General features: G+C 40.1%; 1 protein-coding gene across 1 annotated transcript; it reads left to right on the top strand.

The window, feature by feature from the left end:
• The first annotated feature begins 396 nt into the window (after window positions 1-396).
• On the top strand, window positions 397-18,941 carry LOC132866123 (interferon-induced GTP-binding protein Mx3-like). Its single transcript, XM_060898709.1, has 13 exons — window positions 397-445; window positions 739-935; window positions 2,054-2,191; window positions 2,546-2,700; window positions 4,514-4,652; window positions 7,270-7,468; window positions 7,549-7,627; window positions 8,212-8,334; window positions 8,417-8,549; window positions 8,707-8,865; window positions 9,630-9,706; window positions 9,829-10,047; window positions 18,708-18,941. The coding sequence occupies exons 2-13, from the start codon at window positions 746-748 to the stop codon at window positions 18,930-18,932; spliced, it is 1,836 nt and encodes a 611-aa protein (XP_060754692.1). The 5' UTR covers window positions 397-445; window positions 739-745; the 3' UTR covers window positions 18,933-18,941.
• Window positions 18,942-19,368: the final 427 nt, after the last annotated feature.

The raw sequence follows: 19,368 nt of genomic DNA, 5'->3' as shown, positions 1-19,368 counted from the left end.
TGCGTCAGGTCCTGCGGGTCCCGTAGGACTCCCGCGGGAGTGCAGGGCTCTACTGCATGTTTTACAGTTTGAATGATTGGAATGTATCACACCCTGAGATGTGGGCTGAGATTAAAGTCTTACTGTACTTAGAAAGGTTTATTTAAAACTTGGAAAGTCCAAAAAGGACACATGAAAAAACAGACATTCAGATGTTTCACTTTTGGTTTGTTAATTTATTGCACAAATATGAGCATTTTTATTCATTATTCCTCCATTTATTATAGTTCTTCAACTGTGTGACATATGAATATTCTCTCTATCTCTCTCTTTGTGTGTGTGTGTGTGTGTGTGTGTGTGTGTGTGTGTGTGTGTGTGTGTGTGTGCGTGTGCATATATAGAGTCACATGTATCACTTTCAGTTTATTCACAAACTTTGTCATAGCAAGTTGCTGTACACAGCCAGGTAAGAAAAATACCTTAACTTCTATGATTTTTAAAGGACTGAGAATTCATATTTCTACTTGGGGAAAAAAAAAACATCAGAGGAAAACAACAATAGATACACATATGGAATTTGTTTCTTAGATGATGGAGAGTGAACAAATTAGTCACGAAAACATTGCTTATGCTGGGGAAAACATGTTAATATAAACTTAAGGTTATCAAGCAGTCGTCAGCTTGTGTGATTGTCATATATAAACTTGCCTTTTACATGTTCACAGTCTAATATTCTGAATGTCTTTTACTGATTCACAGTAAGCCAATGGAAGGGATCTTTCATAGCCATTTAGAGGAGAGGGTTCGTCCTTTAATTGATCTGATTGACTCCTTGAGACTAATTGGTATTGAAGAAGATTTGGCTTTGCCAACGATAGCTGTAATTGGAGATCAGAGTTCTGGGAAAAGCTCTGTGTTGGAAGCACTATCTGGAGTGGCATTACCCAGAGGGAGTGGTGGGTTGTTTTTTTCCATTTCTCTTACAGAATAATAAGTATATTACATATATTACCAATTGTTATGTTTCAGTTGTTCTGAGTTAAACATTTGAGTTAAAAATTCAAGCGACAAAATTCTCACTTCTTTCTTTTTTTACACAGAGGTACTGTAGATGAAATTTGTCTGTTTGACATTAAGGGAAGTAGGAAAACAAAACCTGATGTATAATGTGCTTTTTTCAACTTCAGGTATTGTGGAAAGATGTCCACTGGAGCTAAAACTGAGGAATTATTTTTGTTTAGTGGACCGAAAACTACTGAATTTGAATCACATACTGTACTTCCAATTTTATTAGGTATTTTTTAAATAAAACAATTAATGAGTTTAGGGCCACATGGCCCTACATTCTCTGCTATTTTTTCCTGCTTCACTATGACCCAATTCAAGATGCTACATCATGCATCACGTGGTGGGCTTTCCACGCAAGGCATTGTGGGATACAAATTTGAAATAGGAGAGAAAAATGGAGGATGTGAGTGTGCAAATGAAACTTGAAAGATCGACTACAGTAAGGGAAAACGAGAAGAAAATACATTATGTTGCAAAGGAAACACAGGACCAAACTAATAAATATCATCGGTCAGAGAGCATCTCAGTGTGATCAGCTGTTCGTTTAGCAACAGAATGATGTAAACTGTCAGTGCACAGTCCAGGTGACCCTGTAGATGGCAGTCATGCAACACTGGATGCCAGCTGCCATAAAACCCAAAAGAAGAAGAAAAAGAAGGCAAACCTGTGCATGTGCAGACTAGACTTCCTCTGTCTGCTTGACTGCGCAAAGCAAGTGATTTCATGCACATTATTTGCTAAGGAATCCCCAGCCACAGAATGGCCTGTTGTTTTGTTTGTTTGAGCTATTACAGAAATAAACATATATCATAATGACCAAATTTCAGAGGGAACAAAATTTTACCCATTTTATGAAATCGAAAGGTCATCTAGCTTTAAAGATTTGAGGTAAAAATTCAAGCCACAATATTCGTACTTTTTTTTTTCAACTGTTGATGAAATTTGTCTGACATTAGGAGAAGTAGGTGAAGAAAAGCTGATATATAATGTGCTTTGTCAACTTTAGGTATTGTGACAAGATGTCCATTGGAGCTAAAGCTGAGGAAGATTAAATGTGGTGTTCAGTGGCAAGCTGTAATATCATACAAAGAGCAGTTCATTGAGTTTGATGACCCATCACTGGTTGAGGGTTACGTTGAGGCAGGTTGGTAAAATTAGTGAAAATAATAAAATAAACAGATAAAGACAAGCAGATAAAATTCCTTTCTTATAGTTCTGAAAGAAGAACTGGGCTGTCACATTCTGCTTTAGAATTTCTATCCAGTGGTAATGTGTTTCAACAAAAGCTTGCCCATTAAATTAGAAAAAAAAAATCCAACAACCAACAATTTTTACCTTAACACTACTATGAAGTCATTATAATCATGAATCATAAGAACTATGTATATAATTCTTTATAACTGTGTAACAAGACATTTAACAGCCTTAATAATGCCTTGTAAAGCTTCAATAAGATATGTTTAATTTTTTTATAACACTTATTACATATTTGTAACAGCCCAGAATGAGCTGGCTGGAGAAGGTGTTGGAATTTGTGATGAACTCATCACTCTGGAGATCATGGCTCCTGATGTGTGTGACCTCACACTGATTGATCTCCCTGGGATTGCCCGAGTTCCTGTAAAAGGACAACCTGAAGACATTGGACATCAGGTTAGTATAGACCCCTTCACATGTTTGTAAACAAACCGACCATTGCTAGGATGCGTGCGCAGCCTGGACTCAGAAACAATGGCGCTGCCCATAGACCGGCATTATGAGCTGTCAGATTATGCAAAACAATTGTCGTTACAAGATCGAGAATGCTACATAAATAAGTTAACTCTAACAAGTGGACATTGCCTACCGGATCCGTATTTAATTAAAGAGTTCCTTGGTATACAATGGCCAGATATATACTCGTACCTTATTGACAAGACTTCAGTGTACACCCACGAAAAACTTCGTGCCTACAAGTCTTTAGACGCATATGATTATGTTATGTGCGGGCATGTACAGAACGTGCTTTACACTGAAATTGATGATGCTAACAATATTCATTACATTGTGTAACTATGACCCAGCTAATCAGACAAACGTTACCAAAGTATTTTGCTACATCAATAAACGAAGACTAGAAAGAATAAAAAAGAAAGATTTAATAAATAGCCTGATCTTACCTGTGATGAAGTGGGTGCTGCAAACCCGCGCATTTTTGATAGTGCTTTCATCCCAGTCTACACGTTTGATGGCTTGTAGCCATAGACGTTGGCGATTTTTTTGGAATGGGTGAGATCCTGCTGGAATTCTGTACATTTTAACCCCATCACTGCTACGATTCTGACACCTGACAACGCAACAACTAGGCATTTCTTCCAAATATTTCTTCTCGTCTCTACCGTCGCTGAGTCTTTTTTGAGTCCAGGCTGCGTGCGCAATTTCCTCTTACGTATGAATGACGTTTACTGCGAAGGGGTCTATAAACTGTGACTTGACTTATTGACTACTTTCACATTACCCATAATGCTTTGTGCCTTGGGGGGTAATCAAAATACAAACAAACTAAAACAACATGGCGTCAAACACTGACAGTAATCTTTTGAATTTAAATCTCCCTAAAACCTTCAAAGAAGTGTCACAACTAACTAAACCAAAGCTTAAAGAAATCTGCAAAGCCTTTTCTGTGGACTTCAAGAAATCAATCGGTAAAAAAGCTCTTGTAAATATCGTATCAGATGCTTTGAACATCTCAACTTTGGGTGACAGTCAGCAGCCTTCATCTGTCAACACAGGTGTTCCAACAATTACCTGCAAAAGTTAAAAGATTGGCAGAAGAGCTTTGAAAGATCGATACTTATCATAGAAGAATCCACAGTGAAATTGTTTTTGCTGGGTGCTGGTTACAACGAAAAAGCTGTAAGAAAGTACAAAACGCCCGTAGTCAGCTGGGATAGGCTCCAGCTTGCCTGCGACCCTGTAGAACAGGATAAAGCAGCTAGAGATAATGAGAGGAGATGATTTCCTTCACTCTGATTTTCCTGGAGCTCATATGCTACTGGATTATGACAATCTTTGGGCTGTTGGAGGAACCTGTTAGGAATACAGAGTCAAATAGTACATTCAATCTCCCTACATAAACACTGAAAGGGGAAGTACATGTAAGTTTACTTAAACTGCATCGTTTGTGCTTTGTTTTGGGAGTTGATCCTTCAATAAAGTTGTCCTTTTCAGTTCTTTGACTTGCCCTTGTTTTTTGGTTTTCGCACTTTTTATTACTAAACACAAAGACAGAGGGGTTGTGGGCTTCGTGACTTGGATCATCAGACATTACTCCACCACCAAAGGTTATTTGACTTAGTAAACAAATATAGCACCTGATTACCCCCAAGGCATAAGGCATTATGGGTATGTGAAAGTAGAGAATTTTGCTCACCATATTAAGGCCTTTTTATTTAATTGTAACATCACTTGTCTTATTGTTGTCTAGATCAAAAATCTCATACGGAAATATATAGAGAAGGCTCAAACTATAAACTTGGTCGTGGTCCCATGTAATGTTGATATAGCAACAACAGAAGCTCTGAAAATGGCACAGGAAGTGGATCCTGAAGGAAAAAGGACATTAGGTAAAGTGTCAACCAAGCTAATAAACATTATTATTATACTTCTACATGATCTCAGTATTAATTTTGTCAATGAAAATTTTGACAATAAGTACTCATTGACAACCTTTTATTTTCATTTACAGTGTAATGACACTGTAAATGAAAAAAATCTCATCTCATCATCTCTAGCCGCTTTATCCTTCTACAGGGTCGCAGGCAAGCTGGAGCCTATCCCAGCTGACTATGGGCGAAAGGCGGGGTACACCCTGGACAAGTCGCCAGGTCATCACAGGGCTGACACATAGACACAGACAACCATTCACACTCACACCTACGGTCAATTTAGAGTCACCAGTTAACCTAACCTGCATGTCTTTGGACTGTGGGGGAAACCGGAGCACCCGGAGGAAACCCACGCGGACATGGGGAGAACATGCAAACTCCGCACAGAAAGGCCCTCGCCAGCCACGGAGCTAGAACCCAGGACCTTCTTGCTGTGAGGCGCCAGCGCTAACCACTACACCACCGTGCCGCCTAAATGAAAAAAATATTTGACAAAAAATTTACAGTGAAATCTCTGTTCACCATTAGATTAGATTAGATAAGATTCAACTTTATTGTCATTGTACAGAGTACAGGTAGCCTACAAAGCTGATGAAATGCAGTTAGCATCTAACCAGAAGTGCAAAATACAGTATTATTTACAGATAAGTGCCAAAAGTAAGTATTGCAGCATAGTGATGCTATGTTACAGTAGTTATATACAGTGATGGACAGTGACAATATACAGATGTATTTGCAAATATTTAAATGCATATTTACAGAGGGGAAGTGGACAGGATTATAGAATATGTATGCACAGTTAGCTGTAGTTAAGCCATATGTATAGATGTTTATATGTATAATAAAGTGGCAGTGTGTGTGGCAGTATGAACACATTGAGTTGTTTATACAGGGTTCTAACGAGGCCTTTTCGGTGTATCGGGCTGATATGCAATGTTTCCTTACCACTACGCCCACAATATTGCCGGCACACCTATAAAAGTTGCCGCTACACTAATAAAAAAAAATGTCAATCTTGAAAATGTGGGCTTTTGTTTAATTTTTCTTGTTATCCCCATGTGAGGGTGACAGTGCGCCACCATGTGAACGTTCTACATTCAGACATACTCCACTCCCTGTCCACCTAAGCGCCCAGTGCATAGCTGCCCGAGAAGTTCCATGTGGAGATTATCACTGATCATACTATTCTGGTTTACCTCTTTCCTTATGCTGTGTTCATTGTAAAGTGCCATCCGTATTATGAGGCACTTACATGTCGTGCACGTAATATGTACCGATCCCCAAGTTAGATCTGGATAGGCATAATTGAATGGCTGAAGCTGAAAATAAAGCCGACACTTGGTGAATATCAACTGGTTGTTTTATCCTTATTCCATAAATATGTCACCCAGATAGTTGAATATTAATTATAATAAGTCTTCAATCAAAAACCATCACAGCAACTTTTGGCAAAAAAAAAAAAATCATTAATATTACCAAAAAAAGAGTAACTTTCAGGGAGGCCTGTACCGTAAGTGCCAGGAAATGCATAAGAATGCATTTGAGTCCTACTGACTAAATATTGACTAAAACAAAACAAATAGACTAATATATATATATTATATATAGAGAGCTCCACTTTTAGGCAATGCATATATATATATATATATATATATATATATATATATATATATATATATATATATATATATATATATATATATATATATATATATATGCACTGCCTAAAAGTGGAGCTCTCTAAGTGTATGAGCAAAATATTTGCAAGGGCACAAAATCAACCTGAGTAAAATAATTTAAAAAATATCAACAAATAAGATTAATAATCCAGTTTCTCCACAAGACGTGAAAGTTAAGCTTCATCAAGCTTAATTCATTCACAGGTATTGAGAATTCTCGCATTGCAGTTTGAAAGGATAAGATGTGATAACTCACCATTTCATTGTGACTTTTCCTCAAGAAATTCTGCAATGATTATGGACTTTTATTCTGGTGTACCTTTGTGATTGTAAGAAAGCAAGACACTAGAAGTATTTTCGTACCAAGCATATAAGTACAAAAACAACAAGTAGCAAAAACCCCCTCAAAACTAATATTGTTAGTGACCTGGATGCACACGCATGTTGGGGAATCCTGCCAAAGCCACAAGGTCTCAAATTTGTGAAGAAAAACTGAAACTATCACTCATGCATATTTTCCATAAAATGTGTTAGTAAAGAGTCCAACATAATTTTTTAAAAACAAATTAAAAATAAGCGCTGGATAAAAATCCATCTATCTGATGTAAATAAATGCACACATTTAACTGTCTAGTGGTCAAGTGTTTGAGATACATTGCCTTGCACTTACGATAAGGTACCCTGTGGTAGTACACGTATGTTGTTTGTATATACTGGACATTGTACGGTCGCGAAAGCCATCAAAAATCAGGTTGATGCATTACCATATTCTCTTAAATATGGAGCTTTACTCTACTTGGGGAGCTCTGTAATAATTACAATTTTCATGAAATGACTAAGACTAAAATTTTTATTTATTTATTTATTTACTTACTTGCTTCTTTATTTACTAACAGCTATTCTTACAAAGCCAGACCTTATAGACAAGGGAACAGAGAAGAATGTATTGGATATAGTCCAAAATCAAGTCATTCCTTTAAGCAAAGGATATGTCGTTGTTAAATGCCGTGGACAAAAGCAAATTGATGATAAGATCTCTCTGTTGGAAGCCACTCGAGAAGAGAGGGAATTCTTCAGACGTCATGAATTCTTCAGGTATAAAGGAATACTTTGTTATTTATGACATTTGACCAACTTGTGATAACTGGGAATTTACTGTAATTTTTTATTGCCAGTTGCCTGTTGTATGAGGAGAAAGCAACTATTCAGTGTCTTGCCACCAAACTGACTCAAGACCTGGTTGAGCACATCAAAGTATGTTTCTATTCTTTGACACATTTTATACTAGTATTTATTATGTTTCAGTGTAAATAAGAACAGTTTGGCATTATATTCAGAAAATCAGAAAAGGCAGTCAGTGAAATTGCCACAGAAAGGTTGAGTACTCCAGAGGGATGCTATATGACACAAAAGCAATCCCTGTGACAGCTGGTCATTATATTAGATGGTAGGGCTAAAATCTAATATCTATAGCGAGGATTATAGAGTGACTAATTTACCTCATTCATGTTCATTACATCCATGACTGTTCACATGTACCATCTAAATCACTGCTGATGTGTTATGGACATAAAATTATCAGCCCAAATGGAGTTCAAATATGGGGGGAGGGGGAGTCCATACATGAACATGTGATACTGCATGATTCTACAGTCAGAGCTATAATAAAAATCAGTTTTTTTGTGGAAAAATGTAGACCTGGAATCACTAAAGCTCCATGGCAAATGCAAAGGGTATATTTGTTAAAGGTTGTGTGACAAAATATTACCTCATTAATTGTGGTTTTTCTGATCTAATTTTATTTATTTATTCATTTTCATTTTTGTGGTTTTTTTTAGAAATCATTACCTCTGATCTCAGAGGAGATAAAGAAGCAGCTGTGGAGCTTGAGAAAAGAGCTGAGTCAGTATGAAGCTGGCCCACCATTGGACCCACAGAAAAGGAAGACCTTTTTTATTGATGTGTGTAATTATTATTATTTTTTTTAATCCAGAGCACTATGCCAGTCTGCCTAAATCTTTTCATGGTTGCTTGTTATTTCAGACTTTGGCAAAATTTAATGATAAGATCAACCGCTTGGCATCTGGAGAAGTGGTCAACAATGACAACTTGTTTGTACTGCTTCGGTCTGAATTCAAAAAATGGAAAGACCATCTTGACAACACAAAAGAATCATGTGAGTACACAGTTTATATGCAGAACAAATATTAACATTGGCTAGTATTGGTTGAGAGCAGCTAAAATAAGCCTTGTGGAAACTCCAAGTAAAGGAGGCCTATTTATTGGAACTGACAGAGAAGTTGATTTTTGTTCAAATTATAAATTCAATACAGTCCACAAAAAGGTCCAGGATGTAGCAAATGAATATGACCTGAAGCACAGAGGACGAGAGCTACCTGGATTCAGTGACTACAAAGTGTTTGAAAAGGAGGTGCAGGAACTTGTGGTCCAACTAATAGGACCAGCCATTGACACACTCAGAGTCATCAGAGGTAGGGTTTAACCACTTAATCTTTACAACTTTCATTCCTCAACTTTCAAAAAGTGTAGTAGACCAATAGCATAAACAACTCTAAATGTATTTATTTATCAGCATCTATCTGAAAGATACATGGATACAGGGTATCACCTATAACAAATGAACTGATAATTCGTTAACCAGAAATCCTTTTTCCAAATTATGGTTTTATCATACAGTGGCTTAGATAACTAATATACAGAATACTACAACAAAAGCTTTCAAGGACAAATTTGGGGATAGGAATATCTGATTTACATCAAATAACATTTAGAATAGTATCTGTACTATTGCTCATAGGACATATGTGAACATTTTTGGCATGTACACAAAGATTCATTAATTATACTGGATATGCAATGTAGTTTTGAATGTCTCTGTCTGGGAAGATGACATCAAATCAGATAGTTCTGTTTACAGAAATTCACCACAATGTTGTATGTTACATAAGGAATAAAACACTGGGAAATAATCAACATTGGGATGGTGAGATGTGGCCTGGCACAAAGCAGAACTACTGTTATCACTGCTAGTGAAAAGTCTTCAATAAGAGTACAAACCATAGTGTTTTATTACTCTTATACCATGGCAAGTTGCCTCAACAGTTCTTTTTTTTCTCTCTTGAAGTGAATAAGAAAAAATGCAGTATGTTGTATCATACATTTTAAGGGACACAAGAAAACAAGGGATTGGTGAATGTAGTACTTCTTTGATTGCATACTCTATTATATGTTACAGAAACCATTCAGAAACAGTTTTCAGATGTGTCCAAAACCTGCTTCCTCAACTACCCTTTCCTCCAGTGTGTTGCAACAGTAAATATTATTTTTATATATTTTTAAAGTATTTGTATGCTGAAAGTGTGAAATATTTCTGAAACAGTTCAATCTAATCACTGTGAAGCCCTGTAATCACATAATTATAATCAACATCCCAGAACAAGATAGACAACATTCAGTCAAAACAGGAAGAAAAGGTGGAGAAGAGGATCTTGGAGCAGTTCGAGATGGAGCAACTCGTTTACACTCAAGATGGCATTTACTTCAAGACCTTGAATGAGACTCGCTCTGCTAAGGAACAAAAGGCTTCAAAAGACAACTTTGCTGGGTTTGACAGCAGAAACAAATATCCTGAAATGCTGGGGGCTTACTACGAGGTATATTTTAGTAGATAAGTGTTTAATGAACTATATACACCTATGCAAAAGTACATTTGATTCTGAATTCATTCATAATTTTTTTATTATACAGTGCCTTGCAAAAGTATTCATCCCCCTTGGTGTTTGTCCTGTTTTGTCACATTACAAGCTGGAATTAAAATAGATTTCTGGAGGTTTAGCACCATTTGATTTACACAACATGCCTACCACTTTAAAGGTGCACATTGTTTTTTACTGTGACACAAACAATAATTAAGATGAAAAAACAGAAATCTGGAATGTGCATAAGTATTCACCCCCTTTCGTATGAAACCCCTAAATAAAAGCTGGTCCAACCAATTCACTTCATAACTCACATAATTAGTTGATTAAGATCCACCTGCATGCAATCAAAGTGTCACATGATCTGTCACATGATGTCTGTATAAATCAACCTGTTCTGGAAGGACCCTGACTCTGCAACAGTACTAAGCAAGCAACATGAGCGCCAAGGAGCACTCCAAACAGGCCAGAGACAAAGTTGTGGAGAAGTATAGATCAGGGTTGAGTTCTAAAAAATATCCCAAACTTTGAATATCCCAGGGAGTGCCAGTAAATTCATTATAGCAAAATGGAAAGAACATGGCACCACTACAAACCTGACAAGAAGGCTGCCCACCAAAACTCACAGACGGGGCAAGGAGGGCATTAATCAGAGATGCAACAAAGACACCAAAGATAACACTGAAGGAGCTGCAAAGATCCACAGCGGATATGGGAGTATCTGTCCATAGGACCACTTTAAGCTGTACACCCCACAGAGTGGGGCTTGATGGAAGAGTGGCCAGAAAAAAGCCATTGCTGAAGAAAACACATTTGGAGTTCACCCAACAGCATGTGGCAGACTCCCCAAACACATAGAAAAGCATTCTCTGGTCAAATGAGACAAATTGAACTTTTTGTCCATCATGGGAAATGCCATGTGTGGTGCAAACCCAACACCCTGAGAACACCATCCCTACAATGAAGCATGGTGGTGGCAGCATCATGCTGTGGGGATGTTTTTCATATGTAGGGACAGGAAAGATGGTCAGAACTGAAGGAAAGATGGATGGCATTAAATACAGGGCAATTCTGGAGGAAAACCTGTTTGAGTCAGCCAGAGGTTTCAGACTGGGATGAAGGTTCACAGTCCAACAGGACAATGACCCTAAACAGACTGCTAAAGCTACACTAGAGTGGTTTAACGGGAAACATTTAAATGTCTTGGAATGACCTAATCAAAGCCCAGACCTCAATCCAATTGAGAATCTGTGGCATAACTTAAAGATTGCTGTACACCAACGCAACCCATCTAACTTGGAGTTGGAGCAGTTTTACCTTGAGGAGTAGGCAAAAATCCCAGTGGCTAGATGTACTAAGCTAAAGACATACCTCAAGAGACTTGCAGCTGTAATTGCAGCAAAAGGTGGCGCTACAAAGTATTGACTGAGGGGTGAATACTTATGCACACTCCAGATTTCTGTTTTTTCATCTTAATTGTTGTTTGTGTCACAATAAAAAACAATGTGAACCTTTAAAGTGGTAGGCATGTTGTGTAAATCAAATGGTGCTAACCCTCCAAAAATCCATTTCAATTCCAGCTTGTAATGCGACAAAACAGGACAAACACCAAGGGGGATGAATACTTTTGCAAGGCATTGTAGATATACTTGAGCATTAGGAAATGTATAATACATTAATCAAATGTGTTATCTAAAAATTCTACCATTAAGACATTTTTAATTACAAATCTCATTTCCAGAAAAGTTTGGATTTATTCCAAAATGCAATAAAAACAAAAATCTGTGATTTGGTAATTCACATTGTCACATCTGATCAGCTCCAGCTTGCCTGCGACCCTGTAGAACAGGATAAGCAGCTACAGATAATGGATGGGCATTGTCACATCTGCGCACAGTGCACCTTGAACTGTCACTTACATCCATGTGCATTTGCGGTCTGAGTGAGCAGCATGCGCCGCAAGGACTAATCACTATGCACTTGTTCTGAATTAGAGGGCAATCACAGCACATGCATATAAGGACTCCAAAAACACACAGACTTTGCAAAGTATATGCATTGTACCAAGCATTTCTTGTTACCTAGTCTTGTACTTTCTAAGCTACTCTGGTTCTTGACTCTGCTTCTGTATTTGGATTCTGCCTTTTGCTTTTGCCTGCGATACTCTCTGTGTCTCGTACAACCCTTGCCTGTTTTGCTACTCTGCTTTTGCCTCATGTTTTTGTATTGTCTGCATGCCTGCCGGAAATAAACTCTTCCAGCAATTACATCCATCCAACCACCTCCAATACTGACAGAATATTTTGCTGATATAATAGATATAGCAGAAATGCCAATGCCAAAGCCTGTGCCTGTCTCTGAGCCCATGTCTGAGGACAAAGCTATGTCCATACCTGAGTCCAAGCCCATGTCCATGCATGAGTCCATGCCAAAGTCAGAGTCTAAGCAAGAGAACAAACCCACATCCATGCCTGAGTCCATGCCCATGCTCAACTCATTGCCTGTGATGATGCCCAAGTCCATGCCCATGCTCAAGCCCAGGTCCACACCTGAGCCCATGCCCATGTTCAAGTCCATGCCCATGCTGACACCAGGGTCCATGCCCATGCTTAATCCCAGGTCCACACCTATGTTGACACTAGGTTCCAGGCCCATGCTCAAGCCCAGGTCCACACATGAGTCTATACCCATGCCAATACCTGAGTCTATGCCCATGTTCAAGTCCATGCCCATGCTGATGCCAGGGTCCATGCCAATGCTCAAGCCCAGGCCCACTCCTAAGTCCATGCCCATGTTTGAGTCCATGACCATGCTGACGCCAGGGTCCATGGCCATGCTCAAGCCCATATCTAGGCTTGAACCAATGTCTATGCCCACACACAATTCCATGTCTATGACTGAGCCTATGTCTATGCCCATGCTCAAGCCCATGTCTATGCCTGAGCCCCTGACCATCTTCATGTCCATTTCCAAGTCCAAGCCAGAACCAAAGCCTCCAACTGCATCCACGCTCCCATTCAAGGCCCAACCAGGACCCAAGCCTCTTCCTAAGCCTAGGTTCTGGTGCCACATCCTTCCCAAGCCAGACCAGAGCTCCAAGGGGACTTCATCCATCCCCAGGGCCAACCAAAGAGGGTTTGAGCTCCTGGAGCTCCCTCTTTTTTGGGGGGGGGTCCTGTCATGTCCGCACATGTTCACACTTGGTGCACCTTGAACTGTCACTCACATTCACGTGCATTTGTGCTCTGAGTAAGTGGTGCACACTGCAAGGACTAATCACTATGCACCTGTTCCGGATGAGAGGACAATCATGGCCCACGCATATAAGGACAATGAAAAAACACAGACTTTGTGAAATATATGCGCTGTACCAAGTGTCTCACATTACCTAGCCTTGTACTGTCTAAGTTACTCTGGTTCTTGACTCTGCTTCTATATTTGGATTCTGCCTTTTGCTTTTGCCTCCGATACTCACTTTGTGTCTTGTATAACCCTTGCCTGTTTTACTACTCTACTTTTGCCTGCTGTAAATAAACTCTTCCAGCGATTTCATCTTCCACTACCTTTACTGACACACATGAACCTTTATTTAACTGACAAACATAAAAAGTAAATGTGGCCACAGCTATGAAATTTACAAAAGTAACTACGCTACTCTCAGTTTCAAGGGTGAGAGAACCCTGCAATAAGACACCTAGATTTACTTCCCCACAACAGTTCAACATAAATAACTGAAATACAACTGTCATATAAAAAGCTGTTATTTTCTTTTAATTTCTCTCTTTTAATTTAAAACAGGACTACTCATGGGCACTAGGCTCTCAGCCACATAGGCAGATGGTAAGGTAACAATGTGCCTATTGGCAACAGGAATGTGCAAATAGCAAAAATATAATGTATGGTACAAATAATATAAATACTCATGAGAGGAAAACCAAAAGACAATACACAGCAAACGTATTAATCAACAAGGCACAAAAAAAACCCCACAACCCCCCCAAAAAAAAGGTTACTGCCACATGGGCACAGTCTAGTTTGTTAGATGGTAACAACACACTCACCTGCACACACGTACTACTCTGAAAATACTTAATTTGGTTTCCCCCAACGGTAACCTAAATACTACTAAAAAGATGAGACTCCAGCCCATAGGCTGCACACTTTAAATGCACAAACCTAATACCTAGTCACGACACACAAAATCACCGAAGCTCAGTTTCCTAATTGCCCAGAGTATTAAACACACACACAAATAAAAGAAAAAGAAAATTAACTAAAACTCAATAGGGAAAAAAAACAGTGGTGCCCCATCTACCGTTGCTGTAGCACCAATGGTGATGACAATGTATTCCTCCCACCTGGACAGCTACACAGAAACAAATTTTACTCATAGAAGGTCAGATTCCAGCTGGGTCCACCCCATCAGTAATCTGTGATACATTCAATAATAAATTAAAATCAACAAGAAAACATTGTTTAAATTTGACTAAAGTCAGACATGACGTTACCTTCCATTTGCTCATCAAATTGCATGAGCTGTTACCCCCACACAAGCTTCCAACTGTAAGCCACTGGCAATACTGTGATTAAATTAAGCGAAGTCAGTAAACTTACAAATATTTACATGAAACAAATGCATGGACCGAATGCAAACAGACGCAACTTTACCTTCCGTTTGCTTGTCCAGGCACCGAAGCCACTACACACACACAGCCAGCTAGGCTCACACCACCAGCTAATCAGGGATACGATGACAAGTTTAGGTAGCATCAGTAGCTAACAAAAGGTAACAGTCGAAATAAAACCATAGAACTGAAATGGAGCCTACCTTCCTTATGAAAAAGACAAAAATAACCACGGAGAGGAGACACACCATGTACCACCACAGGTGCTCAGCATCAACTCGGCATCTCTTGCCAAGTGAGCTAAGGATGTGATGTTTTAAAGGACCCATGGCATGGTGGTTTGTTGATGCTTTAAACGGGATCGTGGAGGCTTCCGGATGTTATATCCGCAGCCTTTCTCGAAATGAACCCTCGGAACGTAGATATAGCCTCCTGGAAGAAAGCCCCGTTTCAGCGCTTTTCCCAGTGCGTCGTTTTGCTAATGAGAAGCATGGAGGTGGGGAAGGGTAGAGGGTGGGGGTGTGTCATGGGGGGAGGGGCTGCCGTCTGCCTCCCAAGCCGGCCGAGAGCACTTCTCGTCGGGCACGGCCAGGCAGGCGAATGCCCTGGTCCGTCTGCCCTGTCTAAAAAAATGGTACAACTCGAGCCCATGGTAAAACTGGGACTTTGTCATTTTTTCCCGCCTGAGGCCCATGGTAAAACTGAGCAGTGGGACTTTGTCATTTTTTTCCGCCTAAGGCCCATGGTAAAACTGCACTTCCAGGAGGGGCTGCTGTCTGCTTCCCAAGCCGGCCGAGAGCGCTCCTCGTTGGGCACGGCCAGACGGGTGAATGCCCTGGTCCGTCCGCCCTGTCTAAAAAAATGGTACAACTCGAGCCCATGGTAAAACTGAGACTTTGTCGGGGTTTTTTCAGCCTGACGCCCATGGTAAAACTGAGCAGTTTTACCATGGAGGAGTGGGGACTTTGCTGTTTCCTCCCCCCAACTCGCCCCTGGGAGAACCGCTGCCTCCACGGGCGGCCGGTGCCGCTGGAGGGCCGCCCGCGCGACCTCAGCTCCCGACAAAAGATTGGCTCTAGGGCTAACTTTCAATGGATCGCAGCGATGGAGCTGCTCTGCCACTCACGACACCCCGGCCCAGAATCAGGGAAAAATACCGCACGCTGACGTCATTAAGGTGCGACGCGAAGAAATAAAATAAATTCAACAAATGTTTGGGTTTTTACTGAACAAACAAACAAATAAAATGAACGAGTGACTTAAAAAAAGAATGTGGGTGTCTTTGTAAAAACTGTTTTGATTGGCTATTATAACAGAGGTAGTGCAGAGTACCTGGCTAACTGCAGGAAGCGGTTAGCTGCACAGCTAATGTAGCTATTGCAAATGCACCGATTTTAAAACACGGCAAAACGACTTAACAGTTATACACTTACTTGTTCGGTGTTTGTGGCTGATGCGGCAGGGATGCTTGGTACGGACCCAGGCTTCAGTGACAGTTGATGTGCAAAACCTGCCCTATACTGTCCCAAGTTGTGGAAACATTCCTCAGGAAAATGCTTCCGACAAACATACACCGTCTTAGGTAGACTCGACGGCGTATTATTGAGGTAAATAAAATTAAGCCACTGTGTCTTCAGGGGCTCTCCCGTCGGCAGTAAAAACAGACTCTTTTCTGTGTTGTCACATCCATGTACAGCGCAATTTCCATGTTTCGCTCACTTAGGTGATGCCATGTTGTTGTGTCCTCTATGGTCTCCTCACTACAACTGGGTGGGGCAATCCATACGGTGGGTGGGAATCCAGAGGGGGGGTGTGGGGATCATCTCCCTTGCTGACGTAGTAAAGGGAAGAGCTTATCAACTCGCCGTTTTGATGCGCCATTCTCAAATGTTGGGCATAGTTTGGTTTACACATTATGAAATTTCTAGCCACTGGGGTGACTTAAGAAGGTCAGAGGAACTCATTTTAACGTTAAAAACCTCAGAAAGTGAAAATTTCATGCCATGGGACCTTTAAGTAACACTATTCTGAAAGATTCCACAATAAGCAGGTTAATTGGTAACAGCTGCTGGTAGCATGATTGGGTATAAAAGGAGCATACACCAAAGGCTCAGTCTTTGCAAGTAAAGATAGATTGTGCCAAAATTTGTGAAAGGATTGTTAGTCAATTCATAATGAACATTTCTCAGTGCAGTATTGCAGAGAATTTAGGTCTTTGAAAATCTACAATACATAATATTGTGAAAAGATTTAAGGAATTCTGAGACATTTCAGTGCGCAAAGGGCAAGGTTGGAAACCACTGTTGAATGTGCATGACCTTCGAGCCCTGAGCTGGCACTGCCTGAGAAATTGTCATGCTAATGTGACAAATATAACCTCATGGGCTCGGGAGTACTTCAGAAAACTGTTGTCACTTAACACAGTCCATTGCTGTATCCAGAAATGCAACCTGAAACTGTATTATGCAAGGAGGAAGCTATTCATCAATTCTATGCAGAAATACTGCTGATTCCTCTGGGTCTGAACTCATCTCAGATGGACTGAAAGACAGTAGAAACGTGTGCTATGGTTAGATGAGTCTGGATTTCAGCTTGTTTTCAGGAAAACTGGATGTCAAGTTCTCAATGCCAAAGGTGAACACAACCATCCAGATTGTTATCAGAGAAAGGTGCAAAAGCTGGCATCTGTGATAGTATGGGGGTGCATCAGTGCCCATGGCATGGGTGAATTGTATGTGTGTGCAGGTACCACTGATGCAGAGGCATATATTGGGATTTTAGAGAGACATTTGCCATCAAGGCGACGTCTCTTCCCAGGGAAGCCATACTTATTTTAGCAGGACAAGGCCAGGTCTGGGCAGCACGGTGGTGTAGTGGTTAGCGCTGTCGCCTCACAGCAAGAAGGTCCTGGGTTCGAGCCCTGGGGCCGGCGAGGGCCTTTCTGTGTGGAGTTTGCATGTTCTCCCCGTGTCCGCATGGGTTTCCTCCGGGTGCTCTGGTTTCCCCCACAGTCCAAAGACATGCAGGTTAGGTTAACTGGTGACTCTAAATTGACCGTAGGTGTGAATGTGAGTGTGAATGGTTGTCTGTGTCTATGTGTCAGCCCTGTGATGACCTGGCGACTTGTCCAGGGTGTACCCCACCTTTTGCCCATAGTCAGCTGGGATAGGCTCCAGCTTGCCTGCGACTCTGTAGAAGGATAAAGCGGCTAGAGATAATGAGATGAGAATGAGAAGGCCAGGTCTCATTCTGCACAGGCCACAACAGCATGGTTTCGTAGATACAGAGTGCATGTGCTTGACTGATCTGCTACCAGTCCAGATCTGTGACCTATTGAGGATGTATGGCACATCAAGAAGAGAAGAATCAGACAACGGTGACCATGGACTGTTGAGCAGCTGAAGTCTTGTATCAAGCAAGAATGGACAAAAATTCTAATTGCAAAACTGCAACAGTCGGCATCCTCAGTTCCCATACAATTAAAAAGTGTTGTTAAAAGGAAAGGTGATGTAACACAATTGGAAGAATGCCTCTGTCCCAACCTTTTTTGAGTGTATTGCAGACATCAAATTCTAACTTCGTTTATATTTGCAAAATACAATGATGTTGGTCTGTAAAACTGTTGATTTTTTTACGCTTTTTTCAATTAAATAAAAGTTCACGTGAATTAACAAACCACAGATTTTTATTTTTATTGCATTTTGGAAAATAGCCCAACTTTTCTGGAAATGGGGTTTGTAGTTAAAATAAGTTCACACAAAGACTTATTGTGTTAATATGCTTTTGTACTACCTTGCTTTCTATTTTCAAATGTTGGCTTTTGCCCCTGAATTTGGCACTATGCTAGTAGTACATCATTGTGGGCAAAATTGATCTACTAAATATTTAATGTTTTGCAAGTACAAGAGATAAAAAAAATACATATCTAAGAGACATGTACCTTAAAACCTAAAAATTGCTTGGGTTAGATATTTTTCTCTCTCTTGACAGATCGTGGTGCAGCGCTTGGCTGATCAAGTGCCCATGCTGATCAGATACTTCATGCTTAAGGAATCCGCTCAGCTGCTGTGCAGTGAGATGCTGGGTTTAATGGATGGTGCCAACATCACCGATGCCTTGCGTGAAGAGTCAGATATCAGTAGATGTCGCATTGACATGCAGAACCGCATGAAGCGTCTTACACTTGCTCAAGAGAAACTCAGCAGCATTATTTGAAGCCAGGGGATCACCGCATAGCAGGGTTTTACTTTTTAGTTAGCACCTGATTTAACCTATCAGCTAATTACCTTAGTCTGGGGAAGAAAAAAAAAAAAAAAAATATATATATATATATATATATATATATATATATATATATATCTCATCTCATTATCTCTAGCCGCTTTATCCTTCTACAGGGTCGCAGGCAAGCTGGAGCCTAGCTGACTACGGGCGAAAGGCGGGGTACACCCTGGACAAGTCGCCAGGTCATCACAGGGATATATATATAGATATATATATATATAATTACTCCTTTGCCATGCTAAGCCAATTTTGATGTTAGCACGTACAGTGGTGCTTGAAAGTTTGTGAACCCTTTAGAATTTTCTATATTTCTGCATAAATATGACCTAAAACATCATCAGATTTTCACACAAGTCCTAAAAGTAGA

Source organism: Neoarius graeffei, chromosome 18, assembly GCF_027579695.1.
Source record: "Neoarius graeffei isolate fNeoGra1 chromosome 18, fNeoGra1.pri, whole genome shotgun sequence".
Classification (NCBI taxonomy): domain Eukaryota; kingdom Metazoa; phylum Chordata; class Actinopteri; order Siluriformes; family Ariidae; genus Neoarius; species Neoarius graeffei.
Note: the sequence above shows the minus strand (reverse complement) of the source record. Positions and strands in the feature narration are given on the sequence as shown.

Bases quoted from the DNA above. Each gene is read 5' to 3' on its own strand.
- LOC132866123 (XM_060898709.1), top strand. From the start codon at position 746: ATGGAAGGGATCTTTCATAGCCATTTAGAGGAGAGGGTTCGTCCTTTA. The intron at 2,192-2,545 runs GTTGGTAAAATT...TATTTGTAACAG, and splicing joins TGAGGGTTACGTTGAGGCAG to CCCAGAATGAGCTGGCTGGA. The intron at 4,653-7,269 runs GTAAAGTGTCAA...ATTTACTAACAG, and splicing joins TGAAGGAAAAAGGACATTAG to CTATTCTTACAAAGCCAGAC.